Raw genomic sequence first — 27093 nt, forward strand, 5'->3', positions numbered from 1 at the left:
TGACCCCTAAAGGTCACACATCCTGGTACTTATAAGTGACCCCCTAAAATTCACACATCCTGGTACTTAAGACTGCATGACCCCTAAAGGTCACACATCCTGGTACTCAAGACTGCATGACCCCTAAAGGTCACAAATCCTTTTACATGTACATGTATCTAAATTTATGTCATGAATGCATACTTGGTATTCTTGTAATAACATTAATATTCAAAATCTGTTTCCTGCTTGTAATGATTATTTGATAAATATAACCAAAATGGCAACAAAATGTGTTAGGGTGAATTCCATTCCCGTCACATGCTATATACTGTTTTTGCATCCGATAAAAACAAAGGAAAGTGTTCAAATGTGACATAAGCTGGAATGCATTCAAAGTGAATTATTTATTATATTCCATTTTGAATGAACGCAGTGATGGCTTTGCACAGAATGCTAATTTAAAATTGTATTGTTTTTGGTATGATTAATGATGTCTCTTATGCACCTGTAAATATATAACTCAAATGTCCTGATTATCCATTGTATTAATATGCATCATTAGAGCTGTGTGTCTTGGGGAATAGTTGCAATTTAAAATATGACTATAATAATTTAAATTTAACTTGAAACAAGTGAAGTATTAAATGTTACTATGTTACATGTTACTATGGCGACATTCCAACTCACTCATCTGTATAACCACAATAATATGATATCAATGATGACTACTGTAACAATAAAATGTAATTAAGCTGTTGATTTAATAAAAGGAATGTACGATGTAGGTAACAGGATGTGCTCACTCTTTTTGAAACACCTGTCATCACTTTATGTTTGCCTTAGGACCATATATCTTTCTCTTACTGATTTTACTATGTTGTGTCGGGTAGTTTAATAATAATAATAATAATAATAACTTTATTTAATTAAGCGCAACAATTCCAACATATGAAGATCAAAGGCGCTGATACAATAAACAATCAGTCAAATATTAAAAGCACATTTAAATAAGTGCGTTTTCAGTCTGGATTTAAAAATGTCTACTGAAGGACTAGAACGAACAGACAGAGGTAATTCATTAAAAAGTTTAGGACCTAAATTTTCAAAAGCACGGTCTTTGTATAACACCTTGGACTTTTTACTACACACCTGACGAGTTTTAATAAGAAACTTTGATTCAGATCTTAAACTACGACTAGGTACATAAAATTCGATTAATTCACATAGATAATTTGGGGCAAAACCATACAAAGATTTGTACACTAGTAAAAGTAATTTGAAATTGATTCTTTGTACAACTGGTAACCAATGAAGTTTAATAAAAATGTCTGTAATGTGGTCATATTTTCGAGCACGAGTGACAAGGCGGGCTGCTGCATTTTGTACACGAATAAGAGGTTTTATCTTAGTTACAGGGAGACCAGACAATAATGAATTACAGCTGTCTAAGCGAGAAGATATGAATGCATGTACCAACTTTTCAGTATCAGATTGGGATAATGATTTACGAATACGATTAATATTTCTTAGATGGGAATATCCAGATCTACAAATAGTAGAAATGTGTGTTTCCATAGATAGCTGCGAATCAAACAAGACACCTAAGTTTCTAGCACTTGACGAAGCACTAACCAATTCTTCACCAATTGCGATACTAGACAAAGGACACGAGTCTTGTGAGAATCTCCGAGACGACATGCACACAAATTCAGTTTTCGACACATTCAAAAGTAGGAAATTACAAGACATCCAATCGCTAACGTCTTGAATACATGTCTGAAGTATCACCCGGGCGCGAATTTGATCATCTTCAGAAACCGATAAATAAATCTGTGTGTCATCGGCGTAAAAATGATATTTTACGCCGTGACGTCGCAATAACTCGCCCAATGGACGCATGTACATTGAGAACAATAATGGCCCTAAGACGGAGCCCTGTGGAACACCGGTTTCTAATATAGACGTCATATCAGAAAATACATTTCCAATTTTCACTTTTTGAATGCGGTTACTCAAATACGACTCAAACCATTTGATGATGAGACCATTTAAACCAAAATTTGATCTCAACCTATCGATGAGAATCCTGTGATTCACAGTATCAAAAGCGGCTGAAAGATCCAAAAGTACGAGAGCAACTGAATTCTTAGAATTATCAATACTGCATAGTACATCGTTAGCGACCCGCAAAAGAGCCGTTTCAGTGCTATGTGCGGTCCGATACGCTGATTGAAACTCTTCATACAACGAATAATTCTCTAAATGTTGTTTCACTCTGGATGCAACGACACGTTCAAGGACTTTAGATATAAAAGACAAATTAGAAATCGGTCGATAATTTTTCAGCATGTTTGAATCCAACGATGCTTTCTTGAGCAGAGGTTTAATCAGCGCACATTTCATTTTCTCAGGAACACTTCCAGTGCGAAGTGATTCATTTATGATATCTGTTATAGGTGAAAGCAGGATAGAAAGGATCTTTTCATCTTTTAATATATTAGTGGGTAAACAGTCCAAATCGCACGAAACCGACGACGATTTTTTTATAATTTTAATTATTTCATCCTCCGTGGCTGGTTCAAAACATTTCAATTCATCACCAGAGAACTTGTGCAGTTTCGTTTATTCTTGTGGATTGTTTTGTAGATTTTAAATGTATTTGTCAATTATTTTTTCTATTTTCTTTGGCTTTTAAATTTCTTTGATGTCAATGAATTTGGACATCATTAGAATTTGCAGTTATTTCTACTTCAAACGTTATACACTATACGACAGGTACTTTATATTCACCTACATATTGTGATGATTTCATGAAAGTTTGAGAAATTTAATGATTTAAAGATATACTATTGTTTATTTATTTAATTGTTATTATTATAATGTTATTTTCACAATGTTGCAAGAGAAAACCATGATTGGCATGAGTATGTTAAATCAAACAGCTTCTCTGTATTTTTTATAAATCTTCAACAACAACATTTTTTTTTTAACGGATATCATTTTATGAAAACATTTCTCATGATTGAATTCCAATAATAGCAACAATGTCTATTTATAAAAAAAAAAGACATGCTACTATGGTTTATACAAACATGAACTCAGGGAATTTTATTTCCAGCACTTCATTATATTATATTTCTTCCTCATCAAAAAAAAAAAAACCAACAAAAAACGAGACTGTAATAATTAGCATGTGCAACTGCAGTGCCAATATATGTGTGTTTCACCAGCTGTTTTGTGTTTGCAAAAACAACATGATACTGAGATTGAAATACTTGTCCAGATGGTAATATGGCCTACAGATATCCACTTAATAACTAGAATAGGTAGCTATTTATATATGTATATATTCATTATGAAAATACAGTGTGTAATACAACACCTGTGGTACACACATATTTTGTTGATACACCAATGAATTCAATTTGATATAACAAGTTGTTTTATCAAGAAATAAAAAAATGACAGACAGAGTTTGTTTAGGCTTTGCAAACAAATATGAGAAAAAAAGTGTTTCTAGTAAAATTATTTTCAAAAACATTGGGAGGTGAGGTGATTTTTGACAGGACACAATTTTTACAGGTTTCATCAATTCGTCAACAGAGGACACTGTGTATCAGTAGTGGTAAAATAAAAATGAGTGAGTGGTATGCATGCTGACCAGAAACATAACATGTATATATATATATATATATATATATATATATATATATATATATATATATATATATATATATATATATATATATATATATATATATATATAAGGAAGAATATCATAGGTTGAAAAAACATGTCAACAAAAAAGCTGCTCCCTGATTGGTCAATTGTTAGTTGCCAATCATGCACAATCTTGTTTAAAGAAGCTTTGCAATAAAAAAAAATAATGTGTGTAATGGTTATCCTCCTGAAAAGTGTATTTATCTAAAAATGTTTTGACATTTTAACTTCAATTTGTGTCCCTTCTTCCTTACCTTGTCCATACGGCTGCGGTGATGGATCCTCACAGAAGCCAAGCAGAGCATGTAAGAAGTCCATGATGTTCTGCAGTGGATGAGTGGCTATCATATAGCGTAAGTACTTGCGAAACTGAGACGAATCTATCTTGAACATCTTGTTCAGACAATTATTGCCTTGCTGTCGCATTCTATCCCCTGTGAAGTGCAAACACATCCATTAGTAGATTGATTTCTAATAACATGATAAAAATAATTGCTTTTATCATTATCTAAAACTGATGATCAAAATCCCATTGGGCAAAGGAGAAAGATTTCAACCGGTTAACACCATTCAATATATAATTCTTGACCTCCTGTACCTTCATAATCACCTAAGTAATTGCACGACAGGATAGTTAATCCTGCCCAGGTGCCATTTGTTCTTATTCAATTTTTTTTCAACAATTTATTCCTTTCTTCAGGAGAAAAACAAATTGATGAGTTCAATGAGTTCAACATTCAGAATACAAAGATTAACCAGGAATAATTGTTATTATTGAAGACTATACCATAAATGAGATCAGCACCAAAAACAGGGCATCTCAAGTGATCAACTGACTATCCTACTCTGTAACCATTAAATTTCAAAGTCTAAGAAATGTGTAAATAAGCTCAAATTGAATACCATGTAATAGATACAACATTCAAAATAATAAACATGCATATGACCTTGAACTATCTAGCATACTTATCTTGTGCAGTAAACGGAAACAAATAAATTCTGCAAAATCCCCCTTGAGATGCTGCAGTTTTAGTCTACATGTCGAATCACCACCTAAATTCCTAGATCTTATAACTTCCTTATACTTAAAACATATGGCTACTACACAAAACCCACTCTCCTGATATTCCCTAATCACTTATTATTATCACAGTCAGTCTCCTGAACTGGTCTATCAATCAAATCCACAGTTTAACCTACAATTGTTTCACTCTAGAAACATTATTGAAGCATGCACTAGCTGTTACTAATAAAACAAAAAAAAAAGCATGTACAAAATCAGCCATGCATCATCACATTTTCATTTCCACTATGTCTAAGAGCATTTATAACAGTCTAGTAACCTGTAAGTTCTAAATCTTGCTATTCCTAGACTTGCTGCACAGTACAGTGTATGTTTCAAATTCAACTGGCATAAATGTGGGGTGAACAAGCAAGATGGTTTCACTACATTAACCTTTTGAACGCCTAATATTTTATGTATTTTTTGTTAATTTTTAATCAAATGGACATAATTTGCAATACATGATTTTCCGTTCAACTGCGAGATCTCGCGAGTTGCATGAAAGATGCGCATAGAACGTCTGCCGCAAAAATCAAATGATTTGATTTTGAACTTGAATTTCTTTATTTCAAAGCTCACATCGACCGGCCGATCTTCGACAGAGGAATATTGCATTTGAATACCCTCACTTCATCGAAATTGCCTATCATCAAATGTGTACAGCCCATTATTAAGTATGAAAATGTCCCCCCAAATATTTTTGCGTTTGTCGAATCCCACACCATGTTTGATGCCACTACGACGCTATGACCTTTGTTTGTCCTTGTTTTACATTCGATTTCACGCATAACGCAGGATTCTCGCAGTGAACGGAAAATGGTCTATTGCTTACAGTTTGTAATCAAAATTTTTGAAAAGATTTTATTTAATTTGTGAAAAGTGACAGCACTTTAATTTAATTCCTTGGTGTTCAAAAGGTTACAAACATACTAATACACATTTATTCATAATTCAAAGTTCATTTTTGATGTCCAATCACATCCATATAGTCCATATCTTTTCAAATCAAAGGATTAATTGTTGTTTTTAGTTTAATTTATATTGAAATACATCAAATGCAACAACTACTAAAGTGTGATCCCTCCTCAAAGATGAACTTTTGCAACAATATTTTCGTCTATTACCAGAATCATCTCGCTGATGCCCTAAATGAAGATGAAATGAAGATAAGATGGAAGAAAAATGTAAATCAGTTGTTAAAATTTTATTAAAAAAATGTAAAGAAGAAAATTTCATTCACATAATCATGCAACTGTGACTGTAATTTGTAATTGTTGTCTTAATATTGAAATCTTGCAATGCATTTTGCAATGTTTTTATATACATGTATGGCCATTATTTAAAACTGGGTCACATGATGACACTCAACCAAATGTGGCTTTCAGTCCACAGACGGGCATGAAACATAGTTATATTCTAATGAGTTTGTAGCATTACTGCGGGGTCACACTGCTTTTTGACCTGGATGCTAATATAAGTCAATTTAATCAAAATTAGTATGTGATGATATATTAATTGAATATTCAATCATGAAAATGAAACGATGTTGATTGAATTAAAAAAAAATACTACCCATTTTACTTTTTTGATCATTATCTAGATTAGATGTATAATGACAACTTGTGAACTGCTATTAACAGAGACAGTAGACTTACCTTGTATTCCTCTCAGACCTTCTCCACATCCATGCTGACACCCAAGTACTTTAAAAATTCTGATCAGAGTATCTAAAACTAGATTGTGCATTGTCATTGGTTCACTTTTCATCTCATCCAATCGTTGTTTCGCTTTAGCAGCTTTGTCCACTTGAGGTTCATCTTCCTTTTGTTCACTATTATTATCCTCATTGTCTTTCTTTTCCTCTTTCTTCTCCTTTTTCAGTTCTTTCTTCTCAACAACACTCATGTCCAACAGGTGATCTATGATTCCCAGAGCCACATCACAGATTCTACCGCTTGGTTCTCTGGATATGACCGAGTGCAGGGCTTTCAAAAGTACTGCATGATTTATCTGTCCATTCTGTGAGATGTAGTGTGTAGCACCTGGGGCCTCTGGGATGTCTTCTTCTATAATGGTAGTGTAATTCACCATAGTGTCTGATGCGCTGCGTGATATAGGTTGTGGAGGAGGGGGTACTGCTAGAGTGACCATACCATCTTCTAGTCCATCATCTCCATTACTCTCATCGCTGGAAGATTCACGTTTTCTGGAGACTGGTTCATTAGAAGGAGTTCTACTACATTCAACTCCTGGCACAGTCAATTCAATTTCAGGAAGATCTGTGTTTACCGACAAACCATTGTGAGATGTTGGTATGGGCGGACGAAGTTCTGATACAATGTTTAAAGTCGCTGCACTGGCAGTGAGACCAATATTGGAAGCTTCAGAGGTTTGGTCTACCACCTTTTCAAAATGACGACCTTCTGGCAAAGAAGAGTCTTTTGGAATTAGGAATCTATCATCCACCTCCATCAAGGACGGCAAATTCTTCAGCCTCACTACATCTATTGTAAACTTGAACGGTTCAACTTTGGGAGGAGTAAAACTACCGGCCCCTTCAATGAATCTCCCAAGAGTTGACAGAGGAGAACTAGATCTTCTGGTACATTGTTCAGGTTTTTCCTTCAGAAGCTCTTCAGTACTAGCACTAAGAGAAGTACTGCTTTCTTCAGACTCCTCATTAATAGACTGAGGTAAGGTGACTGCAGTTACTTTAGACAAACTTGACTGTCTTCTCACCGGTTGACGCCTTTTCCCACTACCTCTTCTTTCTAAGCTTCCTCTTCTTTCCAAACTACCTTTTCTCTCTAAACTACTTTTTCGTTGCAGAGTTCCTGGTGTATCAGGATGATCAACTTTTATCTTCTTGGGTGAGCTTGATCCACCTTGCTCATCACAACTTTGTGTTTGTTTCTCCCTTTCGTACCCAGAGTTGGAGAAAGTGGAAGCGGGTGCTGACATCTGCTTAGAGGCAGGAGCCTTGAAAAAAGATACCTCTATTCTTGGAATTGGTGAAGAATTACTCCGTTGACGGAAGCGCTCTAGTTTTAAAGCCTCTTGTACAATTTGCTTCAGCCTATTCTGTATATAACAAAGTGCCCAGTGGATGCCATCCTCACACCAGTGTTGATTAAAGAGACATCTCAAAACAGCCACATCAAAGTATGATGCTAAGTATACATCACTTTTCTTGGAAATCATTTTGGGTGATGGTTCTGTAGTTGGAACAGAAGGTGATGGACTTCTTGATTCACTAAAATCAGTCCGGGAATCTGGAGGCTGGAGAGCTTGCCCAGATGGTGAAATGCCTTCCTCCATTGAACTTCTTTTTAGAAGACCACACTGACATGACTTTATTTCACTTGTTTGACTGCTGACAGTTGTATTACAAACTTCACATATAAATTCCACTGTTACTGATGGGGGATCTGATGAGACCTCGCTACTGTAATGCTCACATACATCAGACAATGTGACTAATGGTGCAACAGGCTCGCTACTCACTTCACTACTCAGCTCTTGCTGGACTTGGCTGCTACTTCTACTACTTGATGCAGATTTCCCAGAATGCATTGAGTGCACTGATGGTGCAGGTTTCACAGTCCCACTGCCCTGCTTGTGCTGATCATTTGTATGATGTTGTGATTCTTGTTGCTGATCACCTTGCTGTTGATTCTGTTGCAGTTCAGTAGTTTCGCTCTTTTTTCCAATGTTGTTACTGATAGGCCGGACGACATGTAACATGCGATGTTTTGGCTTCACATGTGAGGAGAAGAACACATTGTCTGGACACTTATATTCCCACAAAGCTTTCCATAGACGTATACCACTCTCCAACCTGAATGTTAAATCAGATTCTCTGACACTGAAAGCAAGCGGCGCAAATAAATACACAAACAGTTGTATAGAAGCGAGTGGGGGTTCGTACCAACCAAAGTCTAATTCTCCTCTCTCATCTTGGAAGCATGCATGTGGTCCCTCTAATAAAACCCAGTGAAGCGTATAGAGCATCTTTGTTTCTCCAACACCAAGTTTATCGACGTGTCCCAGTTTGACTCTGTTGGAAAGCAGGGCAGCACAGCAGTGCATAAGATGAGGCAAAGATGCGGTGAGAAGTTTATGGCGAGGTATGCTAGCAATGGCATCGCTGAGACTTGGAGACAGTCCATGGAGTTTGTTGTCGACAAGAACTCTTTCAAATGACTGTTGAGGAAAAAGGGAAGTAATTGAATATAAGTAGAATGAAAAAATGAAAGTCAAATGTGTAATGGAGCTCTAGATGGTGCAAGTGTTAAAATATGTTTATCTACATTGAGTTGCATCAGGAAAATCCCAGTAATGGAAATTTCGTCTAAATCTGTATCAATGCCTGTCTAATCACTATTTGCTATTATTATTAAAATTAGTCTTTATGCATGGGCCTAAATGTCTTAATTCAGTTTTATCTTCTCACAACGAAACCTTAAACATATAAGATCCTATTATAACAATTTCAAAATGCTTCATATGCTAATGAGTATGATAATCATCAGAAATACCTTTTTTTTTCGCATTGAGCGCCAAAGTCATCTTTCACAAAATGAAACCGACTTAATTTATGTCATATTATTTCCAAAATTGATCAAAATCACTGCCGATAGAATATGTTCATTAGGTTTGAAATTATCACCAAAATTATAGAAAAATAAAAACATTATGGTGTTACAAGTGCTCAGGTTCTTAAACTTACAAGATGAAATTACATAGACAGCCGCATCACCTACGAAATGGCCGTAGGTGCAAATGGAGTACCAAATATACAAAGTATGAGTGCCATAAGTTGACAGTCTAGAAATGGCATAAAAGTAATATGAAGCTTGACATTTAAAGGTAAAAGGTTGCACCCACACATCTGTGTGTCCCAAAACAGTGTAATTTACATTTTTAAAAAGATAATTACATGTATATAACTTGAATGCTTTTGTGTGGTATTAAAATATTACATCAAATAATTATTGATAGTCATCGTAATTTATACTATGAATAAAATAATGTAATCTATAATATATAATATTAAGTGTGTACCTCACACATGTATAAATTAGACAATCATTTACAATAGCTTGTCATAGCTCACAAAAGTAAGTATTATTGGCAGTATTGTGAAAAAAAAGTTCAAAATATCATGTTTTAAATATTAATATAAATATGATTCATCTAACAATTGGCAGCTATTACACTTGATTAAATGGCTATATATTGTGCTTTCTGCAACATTACTTCTGAAAGATTGGATTAGACTATTATACAAAAACTAAAATGTCAACAATAATTGAACAGGAAACGATAAACATTAACTCAGTACAAGAACCACTAGCTACTATACATCATTATTAGAACAGTGTGTTTCATCTTTGCCAGCCAATGTTCATTTATTTGGCCATCACATTGCCATTACAGTGTATACATTGGCAGATTCTGTTCAGGCAACAAAGTGCACCTTCTTTTGCAATTTGACATTTGAGAATTTTGTTTTATGTGCATTGCCAAGAGCTATGCCATCACTGATTAGGTACATATTTAACAGGCACATCCAATCAGATTTATCTATTTTATTAAGCACATGACCTTTCACATACAGATTTATTGAGGGGAATGTTTGCATCAATTATCAAACCAATGGCCATTGACAACAATGGCCGTGATCAGACTATGCATCATATACGTGTAGATCGATCTCAAAATATTGTAATATTGAAATTTATCTTACTTAGATATAGATGTTTTTAATTATACATCAAAATTATAGGGCAGGTCATCGCACCACGTCCTGTTCAATCTGAGACACGGGTAGTAAAATACAATGTTTGTTTACATAAAATTAGAACATGTACTGCATGATGACTATGGCCTTTAATAATTCAAAATCCAACGCTTTTCTGAATAAAACTCAAGGTAATAAACACAGGATTATTTTGAGACTGCAGGAATATTTCTGAATGGATTACAAGTTAAAGCGAGAGAGGTGTCACCTGCGCATGCGTCAGATGGGCATAGTGTGTCATTGTTTACAAACAAGCATCTACCCATGAGCCTTTGCGTTTTAGTGTTCTCATCGCTTGGAACTCATTTCCTGCACGTACTCAGATGACGATCCTCCTGTTTTAATTATAATCACTATCAATGCAAATATGATTGATAATGCATACATGTATCATTAAATTAGCAATAAAATATATTATTAGTGATATATATTGCAACCCTAAAACTAATGTTTCTGTAACATTATTCGACACAACAATACAAATGTTCAAGAAAGAGATTTTACAGCGATATTAAATTGGCACTCAAAGAGGATTGCAAATTTGTGTTTATTGCAAGGACGCAGATGCACACTATCAACTGAAGAATGTGCGAGATTTCATACATTCATTCACAGATTATGTCCCATCCAAGATATATCAATCAACTCTTTCAGTATTTAAATGTGGTTTAGCCAACGCCATACTTGATGACATTTACAATGATACTATCAGCTATTGAGAAATGTTCACATGCTGTTTTTATATTAATCTATCCATTCCAGATCAGCAGTTGTATCTAAACATTACATATGTAACATAATTTGTATGAGTATAGTATGTACATGCACTACTACTGAAGAAAATATATGTGTGAGATATCGGATATTCATGTCAACAAAAATTTTGGTGTCCATTACGAATAACGGCAGCCAGGTCGCAAAATTATAATTGAGTTCATTTCTTGTAACTATTATATACAATCATGTAATTCGCATAAATTTTGTTAAAAAACTATTGCAATGACGACTAATTTTGTTTGGTAGCAGATAGAAACTGAACACTTTTATAAATTTATCCACTATGCAATCATACTGAATGTTATGTCGTCCATGACACTGATAAATCTATCCAAATCGCAACAATACAATACTGAAGTGTTACACAATTGGTACTGGACGGCAATACCAGCTGTGAGTATACGCAGCAGACTATAAGCTTTAGAATTAAATTCAGTTATGACATTTTTTGCCAGTCATATATTTTCCCAATATAATGTGAAAAAAACTTTAAAAGAATATTACTGGTAGGTATCTTTCCAATTTTTATACACTGGTCATAAAACTCAAACATGTCATGATCAGAATACAAGCATAAGGCGATAAGCCCCCCCCCCCCCCAATTATTATTATTAGAAATTTCTTATTTTTTTTAGCAAAACCATATATTTGAAAATATGTTCAATCAACAATAAACTGAAATGATTGAACGCACATAAAAAAAGAAATGATGTTTAACATTTAATGGTTAACATTAAATTTTTATATTTTAATGTTTTCTTGTTCCTAAAAAGTAGGTAATGAATAATTATTAAAAAATTAAAATTCAAAACTAATCAGACAAAATCAAAAAACAAAATTCCAATTTCCTTTAAGCTAGCAATTATTAGCAATCTTAACATTGTGGGGGGGGGGTAGGATTTATTGCTTGGTTTTGTATGCGTGCACAGTGGTTGGCAAGAACTTATTAATTCATAGCCGAGCATATTTTAATGTTATTAAATGTGTACATGCATATCCTCCAGTTAATAATTAAAACACCTTATGGGTATCCCAGTTGGAAAAAAGCGTAAACAAACGACATCGCAGGGAGTCGCAGTGACCTTTATGAAATTTAAAACCAAGGAGAGCCAAAATTTGACGGTTGTTCTGCTGCAAATGGTTTGTGAAATATGGCTGAGTATGAAAAGTTAATGCTTAATTGCTTAGTGGTATATATTGATGAGGACAAACATGTCTGACATGGCGGAAGTATTTATAAATAATTCGTTTTTAAAAGCTTCAACCTGTCACTGAAATTAATGGCTTACATAAAAGTATGATGTAACACTGACACAGTTGTCAAAGGCTGTGTTTTTGTTATTTAATGGTCTATAAGTGGGTTTGCAATATATCACGTACATTATATTTGCAGTCTACAACTTAAATACAGGCTTTATAACAGAGTTTTTAAAACATTTAAAAGTACCAGTATGTTTCTATTAAAGTGTTATCATGAAAAGGAAAACAATTGAGGTATTTGCTTTACAAGAATCATTTATGTAAAACGGCCTCATTTGCATAACATGCTGTTCAGGGCTTCTATTTTGAGATACATGTACACTTATACATAGTACCATGCAATATGGAAACCGTACCCGATTCTAATTTATATTTGAAGAATCGGTGCTGACAAGTACAGTAGCAGATGGTGTTCTTTTCTTAATTGCAACATAAATCACAATTCAAATCCCACGACGACACATTTCACTTTTCCAGGTATTGAAGCAAGGTGTGCCTATAGAGGGCGCTGTTTCTCCGAGCAATCTCTAAAAAACTTCCCAATGTACAAAAATCATAATTTTTGTTCACTTCACTTTACTTTAGAAAAAGTGACATTTCCAGACCTTAAAACTCACCAGCATACAGGCATTTTTTTAAAAATATTACAATCGAGTAAAGTATTCGGATAAACAGCCTAGGTCACTGAAGGTCAATCTATTTCAGGAAAGTACTATGATTGTACAGTCAATCAATATAACCTTGTATATTCATGAACACACAGTATCTTGCTTGTAAATGCACAGGGCTACATGTACATACAGTATACTTCTACATACAAATTATGACCAACAGATATGAACACAAAGAAAATCTTTGAAAATTTTGAGTATCATGCTCTTGGTTATGAGTAATATATGGTGTTGAATGTATGTATGGTGTCATAGCTGTGAGGCTGGTCCCAAGATGTTTCAAATAATTAGTATGGTGAGATGCATTTTGTTTTGCAAAAACAAAAAAATATGTGCATATTTCAAACTAATGTATGTACGTGCTGATGAGAAGCAAGTCTTTTTGCCTAATTTATCAGTATTAGAAACAAATTAAAAAAATGTCAGATTAAAAAACATGATTTTTTCAGTTTGAGGAAAGGATGCAGTGTATTGGTGTCTCCACCTGATTCAAAATACCTTCAACACAATCTGCACATAAAACTATAAGGTAATCATGTAGTATTATATGATTATATTGGTGAAATGTGAATGAAAAAAAATGATTCTATCTGACAGAAGTGAATTTTCACACTGATTAAATGATAAACCGATAATAAAATATGTTTATTATGATCAAAAAATAGTTTAGCACCATTCCTGAAAATTAGATATATCAACGTACAGACCGGTAGTTCTGGAAGTTGTATGCTCTTATCTTACATATCCCCATCATTAGAATCCTTGATATGGTTAAATAAACATTGTGTACTTTTTTCCACTATCAAAATGTTGTGGAAGGCAGGCTTTTGAACAACCACCAGTCATTTTAGACAGGTATAAAATCTCATTTGCCAGGCAAAATTTCTACAAACATTTCCAATTTTGATTGAAAATTATCCTTAAATTACAATGTGGTTACAGACTAGGGACTACTTGTTTATTTTGATAACCCTTGTGGTAGGTGGTGAAAAAGATATGACATACCCCCCTCTAAAGGTATATATGCATGACTCCACCTTTGGAGGCAAAGTGTGACCAGAAATGAGATTTCTAAATATAATCCAACCAACCAGAACTATTGATTGACAAAGCATTAAATCAAGGGTTAAGGCAATTACATTTTATGTATACTTAGCTTAGAAGGAAGGAAGTTACAACAGCCAGCATGAAACTATTTGTCGATGGGATTGCATATGAGTTGAATAACTCACTTCTTTGTAGGACGGATACAGTTATAGGCTTCGAACCACAATTAGAAAATATACAGATAAATGAATAAAGATCCATTTATTTTTAAAGTCCCCCCCCCCTGCATTGTTCAAATTAACCTTTTGAGTGCCAGATATATTTTCTGCCAAAATTCCATGCAAATATTTTTACATTTTGTTAAATTGTCACTAAATTTCATCATCATTTTGGACTATACAGTCAGTTTCAGATATTGCTTTTAGTTTTTGATCAAAAGGTTTGTACATTTTTATTAACATTTCATGTGGGGAGGAGAAGACTATGGAAAATTATTTTGTAGATGGTGCCAAAAGTTGACAATTACCGCTGAAAGGGTTTTAAGCTTATCACACATGTTATACTTGAATAGGTTCTATTATGCACAGAACGGATCCAGTACTACACCGATATACTTCCTGAAACCAAGTTATATATTGGTATCATTCCTTTCATCTCATTTCCACACTTTAAATACTACATGTACCATTTAGTGTGCATTGGTATAGAAAAATGCCTGAATACCCCTGTGACCTAAGTTAGCTTTCCGACACCTTCATCAGGTAAGAATGTTTTATTGAGTGATGCGGTCTATACTACAACTGGCCATATTTGAAGAGAAATATATTATGTAAGCCACTTAATTTTCACTGCAGAGAAATTTCATTTTTTTTATATGATCGTTTTTTTTTATTAATTACCTATCAATCAGTTCCCTCTTTTCATCACAAATTCATTATAGTCTGCACTTTCCTTCAGAAGATTGGGACAAAAAAGCCATATTTTTTGAGTAAAAACAGAAAATTAACTCAAATTTTTTCTTCTGGCTCTAAAATTTGGGTTCATTTCAAAAAATATTGAAGAATATAAGGAAAAGAATTCGAACAAGAAAGTCTGGTTATTAACAGGTTAATAAAAAATCATTTTTACTCTAATATGAAAATATTATATGTATACCAAGTCAAGCTTCACTTTAGAGACCTTGACAGAATATACTGATAATAGAATCCATCTACTTTAATTTTAGCAGGCAGCTTGGCTTGCTCAAAAATAAGGGCATCTTTATTAAGTCTGTGAAGAAGGATTCTGGGATGACGCAATCCATATAACGGATAATGAAGCTTTTGTATTTTTAGATAGGAGGTCGGCTTGATCTAAAAACAATGACATCTTTGGATTAAAGCAAGGTAAGAGGACACAATCTTAAAATTAAATTGATACCCCCTCACTCCCCCAAAGAAATTAGTTCACTTTATTATTAAAATATTTTCCACTTTTATCTAATTCATCTTCATCAATCACTACCATAACAGAAACATAAAAAAGAAATTTTGATTATTCATACAACCACACTATCTTAAACTGACTCCTATGTCATGTCAAAGTTCATTTGGCCATATTCATTTTTAAATGTAAGTATTTGGAATTGAGAGAGCACCTATTCTTAGGAAACAATTTTATAAAATTGTCTTAGCATAGTATTACTGAGGAATATTATTGAGAAATTCTTTTTTTTTCAAAGGGCAGAAAGGCAATGTAATTTGGGTGTAGAAGCAATTGTCTTCCATGCCTCTATGAAGTTCAAACCCTGTGCATGTACACAGCACTGAGAAGCTATACCTCAAACATGTTTACTCAGACAGTTTAACAGACATAAATTTAATACTCCCTGTCAAACCTATCCAAACATCTCCTGTTACTTTGCCAGCTCTTCCATGAAGAAATGAGAAGTCTTTTCAGTCTGACCATCGCTCTTAAATGACATATAAGAAGAGTGGGAATGATTCAGAATGGCTCCAATGTGTCTGGGGGTTCAATTTACTGTATAAAATAGTTAAGACACTTTTTCGATTGAATTTGTTACCAAATGAAAAACTGAAGAAATTTGAATGACAGTAATTCTTTTTCATATTTCGTTGAGTCATACCCTGAAATGAGTATTGACAAAATGGTTTCCATGGAATTTCAAAGTTTACATCATTTTTACAGTTACATGTTTTTCACAATCAAACGCAAGTTTTGATAGCAATACTTATTGTAGCGAACCATCTATTCATTGAACAGAAAATAGGAACAAGTAATAAATAAACTTGACGATAAGAAATGAAATTCATCTTTCAGTTCTGTTTTGTATTTTCCCAGGGTTATGTTTTAAACTCATTCCATATTGATGAATAATTTAAACATCTCAAGGAATGTCAGGAATGATTTACATCAATTTACTGTTTTTTGTGATTTTAAAAAAAAAAAAAAAAAAATGTACAACCTCATTATGCTTTTGTGCGATAAATATTAGGTTTTCAGAAAATCTTGTCTTATTGTTCTCCAAACTATCCCTATGTCTGTTTCGCATATTTCACTGAAATCAAGTATACACAGATGAAAACAAAATGGCTGTGAGTTGGCCATTTTTAATCTAACAAAGCAAAATATAGCACAATTAAAAATGCACTACAAGCATAGTTAGCATGTGATATTTATTGAATGCGACACAAATATTGAAAAAGTAGGCAATCATTAGTATTGTTGATCCCTTTTTTTTTAGCAAATCAGGCAAGTCAGTAAGTTAAAAATCTGCTGAAAACTAATTGTACCTGTATTTTTGCACACGATTCCAATGGAAACATAATACAGAATAAAACTGATGCAATCATTATCGGTATTAATAACAATCCATGAAATTAGTCTGAAAGCAATGTGTGATATGAACATGTCGGAAATCTCAATTACTCTAAATGCAAACTATCCATACAATCATCTTAACAGTAGGTGGAAATGACACACAGAGAAGCTTTTATCAAGAGCTATATATTAAACAGCTTTATAGTTTTGTATCGTCATCATATCTACTGATTCAGTAAATTGTGTCCAAATTACTTGCCAATAGTGATTTAAATTTTTATGATTATTTGGCAAAAACGAGCATCTGTGTAATTTTTTAATCCCGGGTGATTTACATAATTTTGTTTCTATTTTACAAAGAAAAAATGTCTATATTTTATATCAACATGCCTTAAAATCTAGGAGCATAAACATTATTCACAAATAGTTTCAGAAACCCATTGCCCTATTGGCTGAAAACAACAGTCATTCTTCCTTAGGGCCAATCATCATGGCTGTTTCAAAATATAGCAGTTTGTCTCATGTCTACATCTACATTTTTCAATTCCAGTATTCACTTGTCAAAGTCACTCATACTTTAATTTTTCTTGACAGGAAAACCGCTGACAGTATCAAAAGTCAAGTTACAAAATCTATGATCATTTTCTTCTTTTTTCTTTAAATTAAAAACCCAAAACCAATTTGCTGCAATTTTCTGTGGCTACACATGCTACATGTATGTTACTCTAATCCAAGGAATAGGAATATAATCCCAATTTCAATGATAACAACTTCACTTGAAAGTACTTGTGTTATTAAAAGGTGACTGGTTAATAGACGATAGCTTCTGCCAGGTAAAGGAGCTGTGGAGCTAGCAAGCACCCTCAATCCAGACAGTATCCATTGTGAGGTTGCCTTGGATACGGTATTCAAATTAGATAACTATTTGTAAGATAATCTTGAGTAATGGGAAATGTTCATCCTTACATTTAGCTTTCTATTATGATTGACTATTGATCTAAGAACTGCTGTCACAATCAATGAAACATGTGTATCTAACTTGTCGCCAACCCCTCAGGTGGATCACACCATTTGACATCGGGGAGGGGGCCCCTACTGGTTGATACAATTTGTTGGAAGGGTGGATTACAGAATAGTATGCTAAAGTGGTTGATACGACAAAAAGGTACAATTTTTAATTAATTTCATGAAAATAGTGATATATTGTTACAGTAACAGTGAAGAGGTCCTTGAGACAGTGAGTCATGGTAACAAATTCTGAAAAATTGGGGGTGGGGTAGGCTAGAACCATTTGACAATAGGGGTGGTATATTGTGTTGTATAGACTGGAACCATATGACAATAGGAGAGTGGTATATTGTGTTGTATAAACTGAAACCAGTTAACAATAGGGGTGTTATATTGTGTTGTATAGACTGAAATCATTTGACAATAGGAAAGTGGTATATTGTGTTGCATAGACTGAAATCATTTGACAATAGGAGAGTAGTATATTGTGTTGTGTAGACTAAAACCATTTAACAATAGGAGAGTGGTATATTGTGTTGTGTAGACTGAAATCATTTAACAATAGGTGAGTGGTATATTGTGTTGTGTAAACTGAAATCATTTAACAATAGGAGAGTAGTATATTGTGTTGTGTAGACTGAAATCATTTTACAATAGGAGAGTGGTATATTATGTTGTGCAGACTGAAACCAGTTGACAATACATGTAGGAGTGTAGCATATTGTGTTGTGTAGACTGGAACCATTTAGCAATAGGAGAGTAGTATATTATGTTGTGTAGACTGAAACCATATAACAATAGAAGAGTAGTATATTGTGTTGTGTAGACTGAAACCATTTGACAATAGAAAAGTGGTATATTATGTTGTACAGACTGAAACCATTTGACAATAGGAGAGTGGTATATTGTGTTGTGTAGACTGAAACCATTTAACAATAGGAGAGTAGTATATTATGTTGTGTAGACTGAAACCATTTGACAATAGAAGAGTGGTATATTATGTTGTGTAGACTGAAACCACTTGACAATAGGAGAGTAGTATATTGTGTTGTGTAGACTGAAATCATTTAACAATAGGAGAGTAGTATATTGTGTTGTGTAGACTAAAATCATTTAACAATAGGAGAGTAGTATATTGTGTTGTGTAGACTAAAATCATTTAACAATAGGAGAGTGGTATATTGTGTTGTGTAGACTGAAACCATTTAGCAATAGGAGAGTAGTATATTGTGTTGTGTAGACTGAAATCATTTAACAATAGGAGAGTGGTATATTGTGTTGTGTAGACTGAAACCATTTAACAATATGAGAGTAATATATTGTGTTGTGTAGACTGAAATCATTTAGCAATAGGAGACTAGTATATTATGTTGTGTAGACTGAAATCATTTAACAATAGGAGAGTGGTATTTTGTGTTGTGTAGACTGAAACCATTTAACAATAGGAGAGTGGTATATTGTGTTGTGTAGACTGAAATCATTTAACAATAGGAGAGTGGTATATTGTGTTGTGTAGACTGAAACCATTTAACAATATGAGAGTAATATATTGTGTTGTGTAGACTGAAATCATTTAGCAATAGGAGACTAGTATATTATGTTGTGTAGACTGAAATCATTTAACAATAGGAGAGTGGTATTTTGTGTTGTGTAGACTGAAACCATTTAACAATAGGAGAGTGGTATATTGTGTTGTGTAGACTGAAATCATTTAACAATAGGAGAGTGGTATATTGTGTTGTGTAGACTGAAACCATTTAACAATATGAGAGTAATATATTGTGTTGTGTAGACTGAAATCATTTAGCAATAGGAGACTAGTATATTATGTTGTGTAGACTGAAATCATTTAACAATAGGAGAGTGGTATTTTGTGTTGTGTAGACTGAAACCATTTAACAATAGGAGAGTAGTATATTGGGTTGTATAGACTGAAATCATTTGACAATAGGAGAGTGGTATATTGTGTTGTGTAGACTGAAACCATTTAACAATAAAGGTGGTTTAATGTGTTGTGTAGAATGAAACCATTTAACAATATAGGAGAGTGGTATATTATGTTGTGTAGACTGAAACATTTAACAATAGGGGTGTTATACAAGCAGCCAGTCGGCTGAGATAGCTCCGCTGTTAGCAATGCACATTTCAATAAAAGAACAGAAGATATCATTAGAAAATGAACAATATGTATAGTATCAAAGCAATCGGATTTGCGGTTTTCAACAAGAAGTCGAAAATATCAATTTTACCAAAAATGACAAAAATATTAATTAAGCAAAAATAGAGAATTGAAGATATCATCATGAGATGAACAAACCTGTAAGTGGTCCACATGTAGTACGTATATATGTAATATCAAAGCAATTGGACTTGCGGTTTTTAACAAGAAGTCGAAAATATCACTTTTTACCAAAAATGACAAAAATATTCACCAAAATTAGAGAATTAAAGATATCATTACAAAATAAACAAATCTGAGAGAGGTCCACATGTAGTACCTATATATGTAATATCAAAGCAATTGGACTTGCGGTTTTTAACAAGAAGTCAAAAATATCACTTTTTACCAAAATTGACAAAAATATTCACCAAAATTAGAGAATTGAAGATATCATCATGAAATGAACAAATCTGAGAGAGGTCTACCCAAGGTACATATACACAAAGTATCAAAGCATTCAGGCTTGTAGTTTTCAAGAAGAAGTCGAAAAAGTAAAACATTGACACAGACGACGGACAACGACGACGGACAATCACTCATATGATAAGCTCCGCTCGACAAAGTCGACAGCGGAGCTAATAAACAAGCAGCCTATCGGCTGAGATAGCTCCGCTGTTAGCAATGCACATTTCAATTAAAGAACTGAAGACATCATTAGAAAATGAACAATATGAATAGTATCAAAGCAATCGGACTTACAGTTTTTAACAAGAAGTCGAAAATATCACTTTTTACCAAAAATTACAAAAATATTCACCAAAATAAATTAATTAGAGAATTGAAGATATCATCACAAAATGAACAAATCTGAGAGAGTTCCACATGTAGTACCTATATATGTAATATCAAAGCAATCGGACTTACAGTTTTCAACAAGAAGTCGAAAATATCACTTTTTACCAAAAATGGCAAAAATATTCACCAAAATTAGAGAACCGAAGATATCATCACAAAATGAACAAATCTGAGAAAGGTCTACATGTAGTATCTATATATGTAATATCAAAGCAATTGGACTTGCGGTTTTTAACAAGAAGTCGAAAATATCACTTTTTACCAAAAATTACAAAAAAATTCACCAAAATTAGAGAATTGAAGATATCATCACAAAATGAACAAATCTGAGAAAGGTCCACGTGTAGTACCTATATATGTAATATCAAAGCAATCGGACTTGCGGTTTTTAACAAGAAGTCGAAAATATCACTTTTTACCAAAAATGACAAAAATATTCACCAAAATTAGAGAATTGAAGATATCATCACGAAATGAACAAATCTGAGAGAGGTCCACATGTAGTACCTATATATGTAGTATCAAAGCAATTGGACTTGCGGTTTTTAACAAGAAGTCGAAAATATCACTTTTTACCAAAAATGACAAAAATATTCACCAAAATTAGAGAATTAAAGATATCATTACAAAATGAACAAATCTGAGAGAGGTCCACATGTAGTACCTATATATGTAATATCAAAGTAATTGCACTTGCGGTTTTTAACAAGAAGTCGAAAATATCACTTTTTACCAAAAATGACAAAAATATTCACCAAAATTAGAGAATTGAAGATATCAACATGAAATGAACAAACCTAAGAGAGGTCTACCCAAGGTACATATACCAAGTATCAAAGCATTCAGGCTTGTAGTTTTCAAGAAGAAGTCGAAAAAGTAAAACATTGACACGGACGACGGACGACGACGGACAATCACTCATATGATAAGCTCCGCTCGACAAAGTCGACAGCGGAGCTAAAAAAAGGAACCTTAACTTTCACTGTCAGTCAGTACAAAGGACAGCAAAGTAGCAGAGTCTTTTGTGCAGACAACCTGACAGCGGGCAGGATACATAACATGTCAAGTTTCAGGGTTATTTCCTTATATTTTCCTTTCAGATTATAAATAGATCACAGGAACATATAACCAGAGAAAACATATGTAGTGTGGATGTCTCAGAGTGGGTGATGATTTGTATATGGGCCACAAGAGTGTATTAAATCATTTGGAAACTATGGGTAATTGATTACCGAATTCACTCTATTAGCAGCGCAATCAATTACATAAATCGCAGAGGTGTGTTTATGGTCAAAATGAGTTATACTGTAAACCAAATTAAATTTGCCTGAGACAAATTTTCGTTAATTTCGCAAGCCAGCAAAAATCGCAGCATTTTATAGCAGAGTAAATTTCTTGGCTGTCCTACAACACGAGACAAAGTGTAAAATTTTGTCGTCACGAATGCCATAAAATCATGTTATCAGCTAAAATTAATCGGTCTAGTACTGTGGAATACTTTATTTTCGCTGGAATTAATTTTCGCTGAAAAGGCTTTTTGGGCGTTTTGTATGAAATTTATTTTCACTGATTTTTGATGAGTTTAATGTGAAATATAGGAAAAAAAGTATATTCGCTGGATTTTATTTTCACGGAATCTTCCCTTCAGCGAAAATAGCGAAAATAAATTGCAAACGAAAATAAAGTATTCTACAGTATACAGTAAATGAAATTCTTTATTTACATGCACTTCTTTTGAAGTAAATATGGTACTACTGGTTGTGCAAGTTGCGCTGATTCTATATTTCGACTGATATCTCACAAAACAAATCTGAGAGAGGTACACATGTAGTACCTACATGTATATGTATAATATCAAATCAATCTGACTTGCAGTTTTTAACAAGAAGTCGAAAATATCACTTTTTACCAAAAATTACAAAAATATTCATCAAAATTAGAGAATTGAAGATATCACTAAATGAACAAATCTGAAATCCATATGTAGTACCTATATGTACATGTATAATATCAAATCAATCAGACTTGCATTATTTAACAAAAAAATTTGACATGAACAACGACAATGGACAATCACTCATATGATAAACTCTGCTCGACAAAGTCGCCAGCGGAGCTAATAAAACTGATTACATACTGAATTCATTCTCCCATGATTATATTTGTAATATCAAAAGCCTATGACTGTTTCCAAGAAGACGAAGAATTACAGCATACCAATCATTTATGAATAATAGAATGACTTAAATGACAAATGAATCTTGTTAATAATAAATAGACAACCGTGATAGGGATGAAATATTGTCCCAAATGTGTTTCAGAACTGTAATGATTTATTTAAAAATCAGTGTAGTGTTTGCGTTTAATTATTTTCGCAGGGAAGTGTTTGGAATCCAATGAATATTAAATTATGTGCATTAGCATGGATCAACTTCTGTACCATGCACAAAATCTCCTCAAAATTTTCTTGTTTTCAGAAATGATATTATCAAAACTCAAAATCTATAAAGCAATATCAATTATTCAGTAAGTTTGTATAAAAAAGTATCTGCAAATTTGAAAAAAAAAATATTTGAACAAATATATGAACACTGTATGACCCTTATGACGGGGTCAAATAAATGCAGCAAAGGAAATGTAAATTTCAAAATTTAGTAATAAATACTGAATAATAAATGAGATTATATTCATGAAGTTTTTTTACATTTGTTTAAATTGATTCAGTCCCTCAACAGGTAAATTTCAGGTGTAAGTGTGATACTCTCCAAGCCATTAGCAAATGTGTCTTAAAATAGCTACAAATTGCTACAAAATATCAAGTAGAGTGAAACACATTCATTTGCTGGTGATTAGCAATTTGTCATAATCAGTTGATTTCTATCAGCTATGGTGATTTTTGTTTTTAATCAGGGGAGAAAATGTTCTGGGTATGCTCATTAAAATATCGCAGCAGTCTTCATCAAGGGGGAAAACTGTATTTTAATTTAATTTTTTTGCATATGATGTACATGTATGGTAAACGTACATGTAATGTCTCAGATATTCGTTTCAGTCAATAATAATATTGAAAGCATGTATACATGTACATGAAAACATCAAATTGCGGCATTTTCTCAATTTATTTTTGACAAGTAAAACAAACTCGGGAAAGTAAAACTATCCTATTAGGGATTCACTTGTATATTGAATGCTTGTGTGCGTTCACTAAAAAAAACCGTCCATGTGCGAGTTTTTCTACTGAACTACTATAGGGGTTTTTTAACGTTATTTTAGGCAAGCTAACAACGCTATGAGGAGACTTGCTGATGTAACAAAAATGGTGGAAAGGTTCAAAACTTTTCGCATACATTTACCTTAGTGAATGCATCCATTGTGAACAATGTACTGAATGTGGACAAATCTTGACAATTAATATAACTTTTGTGATTTCCCCGAACCCCAGTAACTACACAATGCCCAGCAAATGTGCACATTTTTGTTGAGCTACTTGAACTTCAAGCCATATTATACTGTTTTTTTTTAACCGACTTATTATACAATAATTTATTGAACATTACAATGAACATATGTGAACAAATTTGCAGTATAATGCCACTCATCTGATTTACAAAATCAAGTGTTAAACCTAATTCCTCCAATAACACAATAGGTCAAAGGGCAAACTAAGTCCAATATTACCATAGATACAGCAATAAGCTTGGTTAAAAGTATACTAATTAAATCATGCATGAACAAATGCATCATGTAGCTTTTTATTTAATTAAATTTACAACAATATCATTAAAATCTTTCGTATAGTGATAAGTGGTTGCTGAATATTATTAAAAAAACTGATAACACTTATTTAAAAACATATTCAATATATTGAACAATTTTGTTTACCTTCCAAAATGTTACCAACTTCAAACCAAGTGGACATGACCTATGACAAGAAGTCTTGATCAAATTATTTGAAAACAAGTCACAGAAAATGGCATAGTCCCTGTTGGTACTCATTCAAAATGATATGAGCTAAACACCAGATATCTTGAAGAATTATGTGTGAATGGACACAACCTATTTAATTATATCAATGAAGTTAGTGTTGTAAAGCTAGAGTGGCCAGATTTATATGCATTTTTCCATACTACATTAATTTCATGAAGTAATGAAACAACAAACAATCACACATATGTAAAAGACTATATCTTTGAACCTACATTTGCGTACTTTGAACCAAACCTGTCTGAGAATTAATTAAGACCAAATGGCGATAAAAACAGCATGGCCACCGGAAGGCCATTTTAAGACAAACCTGACATGTAACCCAGCAATATGTGATGTTCATACAAGTTTGAATAAAATCTTCTAGGGCATGCCTGAGAAACAGACTAAAGAGGCTGCCAGTCAGTCAAAGGTCAACAAAATTGAAAAGCAGAAGTCGGTTCAGGCATGTACAAGATAGCCCTTAACATATCGCCCTCATTTCAAACTACGTTTGACAGGAATATCAAATCACATGGATTTATTTTGTTACTGGTGATAAAAGTTTACTTTGACAGGTTAATCTTGCAACTTCTATCCTTCTTCCCATGGTTATTTTCAGAAAACAAGATTCAAAAGTAATTAATAAACAAATCACTTGCGCTTTACTGCTTGCTAAATTGCTTGCTTCAAACTATTCAAAATATTTCACAAACTGTCAATATTACTGCACTCTGGGGAGACCTTCTCTCTTATAAACATCACTGGCTTCTCAAATGGAGCCCTTATCTTGCACAGAATTTAATGACTCCTGGAGTAAGAATGTCATGTTTTCAGGTTAAATAAGATTTACCAATTACCTTATCATTACCATAGACCAATAAAATGGTAATGTGCTTCTTGACTAACTGTTTTGTCTCTGATTTATTCGTTGTTACACCAGTCAACAAATTTTTCAAAAATTACCTTCAATGGTCTTCAAATACAAATGCAATTTTTTACATTTTAAAAATTTATGCTCAACAATATTTTCACTCACTTTTCATCTGTGGAATACAGATTCAGACTTTGCATAGTACACTTTCCTTTTTTTAAAGTGTGAAATTTCATTTGTCAGTTTATTACCCAAGAGAACAAATTCACACTTTTCAGAATGCACTTTTGTCAGTTTACCCAAGAGATTCAATTTGTCCCTTCCATTTTTCCCCAATAGAGTAATGACTTTTAAGTTTTCCCCAAAGAGCGAAAAATCCACACTTTTTTTTTTTATTTTATAAAGACAATACATTGAGTACTTTTTGTACAATTTTATATAATTTTATTCAATATTGCAACTTGAAAAAAACATTGGCATGATTTATTGTAAAATAAAAATAATGTTTGGGCTTCAAACAGTTTTTAATTACCTGTACATGTATGTATAGTTAATTCCAGGAAGCATGTGCATTAGAGTTTTTTCACAGTCTCATTGAATGAATACTGTTATGATTGGATGTCAAAAACATAGTTTTAATTTTACGATAGTCAAAAATATCATCATTTGATTCACAGTTTTGCTGAAGCTGACCTTCTATGGCCATCCTTACGAACCTGTTCATGATTGTGTTAGGAAAAGCTTAGTTGAATTCAATGATTTGATTGGATGCACCAAGGAGCTTGATCCATCAATCGGTGTTACCGTAACAAGTCACATCAATTTCAAATTTAAACCAATAGATTTTGCAGTTTTATATGTGACATTACAATTGATTTCCCATGGAAACGCATCACAACACGTGAATTTATGTTTAATTTATAAATTGAAATGCTCAAGATCATGTGCCGCTGTGTTTGATTTTGTTAACAGTCAATACAGGTTTATAGCGAGAATTCTACTTTACCAAAAAACAATTAAAATTATATTTTTTGACATTTCATTGATGCGATTTGAACTGAGAATGATGTATCATCAATATTGCAAGAA

At 33.2% G+C, this 27093-nt stretch overlaps 1 protein-coding gene and 1 long non-coding RNA gene across 2 annotated transcripts in view; one reads left to right on the top strand and one right to left on the bottom strand.

Annotated features, from left to right (window-relative positions):
• Positions 1 to 27093, bottom strand: part of LOC100374775 (protein unc-80 homolog) — a 125908-nt gene that overhangs the window by 57237 nt on the left and 41578 nt on the right. Inside the window, exons 3-5 of the mRNA XM_085498737.1 lie at positions 6421 to 8968; positions 5890 to 5910; positions 3957 to 4136 (exon numbers count right to left, since the gene is read on the bottom strand). Of these exons, the coding sequence (XP_085354863.1) occupies positions 3957 to 4136; positions 5890 to 5910; positions 6421 to 8968 (2749 nt within the window). The remainder of the gene's footprint in view (positions 1 to 3956; positions 4137 to 5889; positions 5911 to 6420; positions 8969 to 27093) is intronic.
• LOC146750361 (uncharacterized) lies at positions 3980 to 4655 on the top strand. Its single transcript, XR_014929387.1, has 2 exons — positions 3980 to 4055; positions 4403 to 4655. It is a non-coding gene; the product is annotated as an uncharacterized LOC146750361 (long non-coding RNA).

Source organism: Saccoglossus kowalevskii, chromosome 1 (genome assembly GCF_978046115.1).
Source record: "Saccoglossus kowalevskii chromosome 1, keSacKowa6.1, whole genome shotgun sequence".
In the NCBI taxonomy this organism is placed as follows: Eukaryota; Metazoa; Hemichordata; class Enteropneusta; family Harrimaniidae; genus Saccoglossus; species Saccoglossus kowalevskii.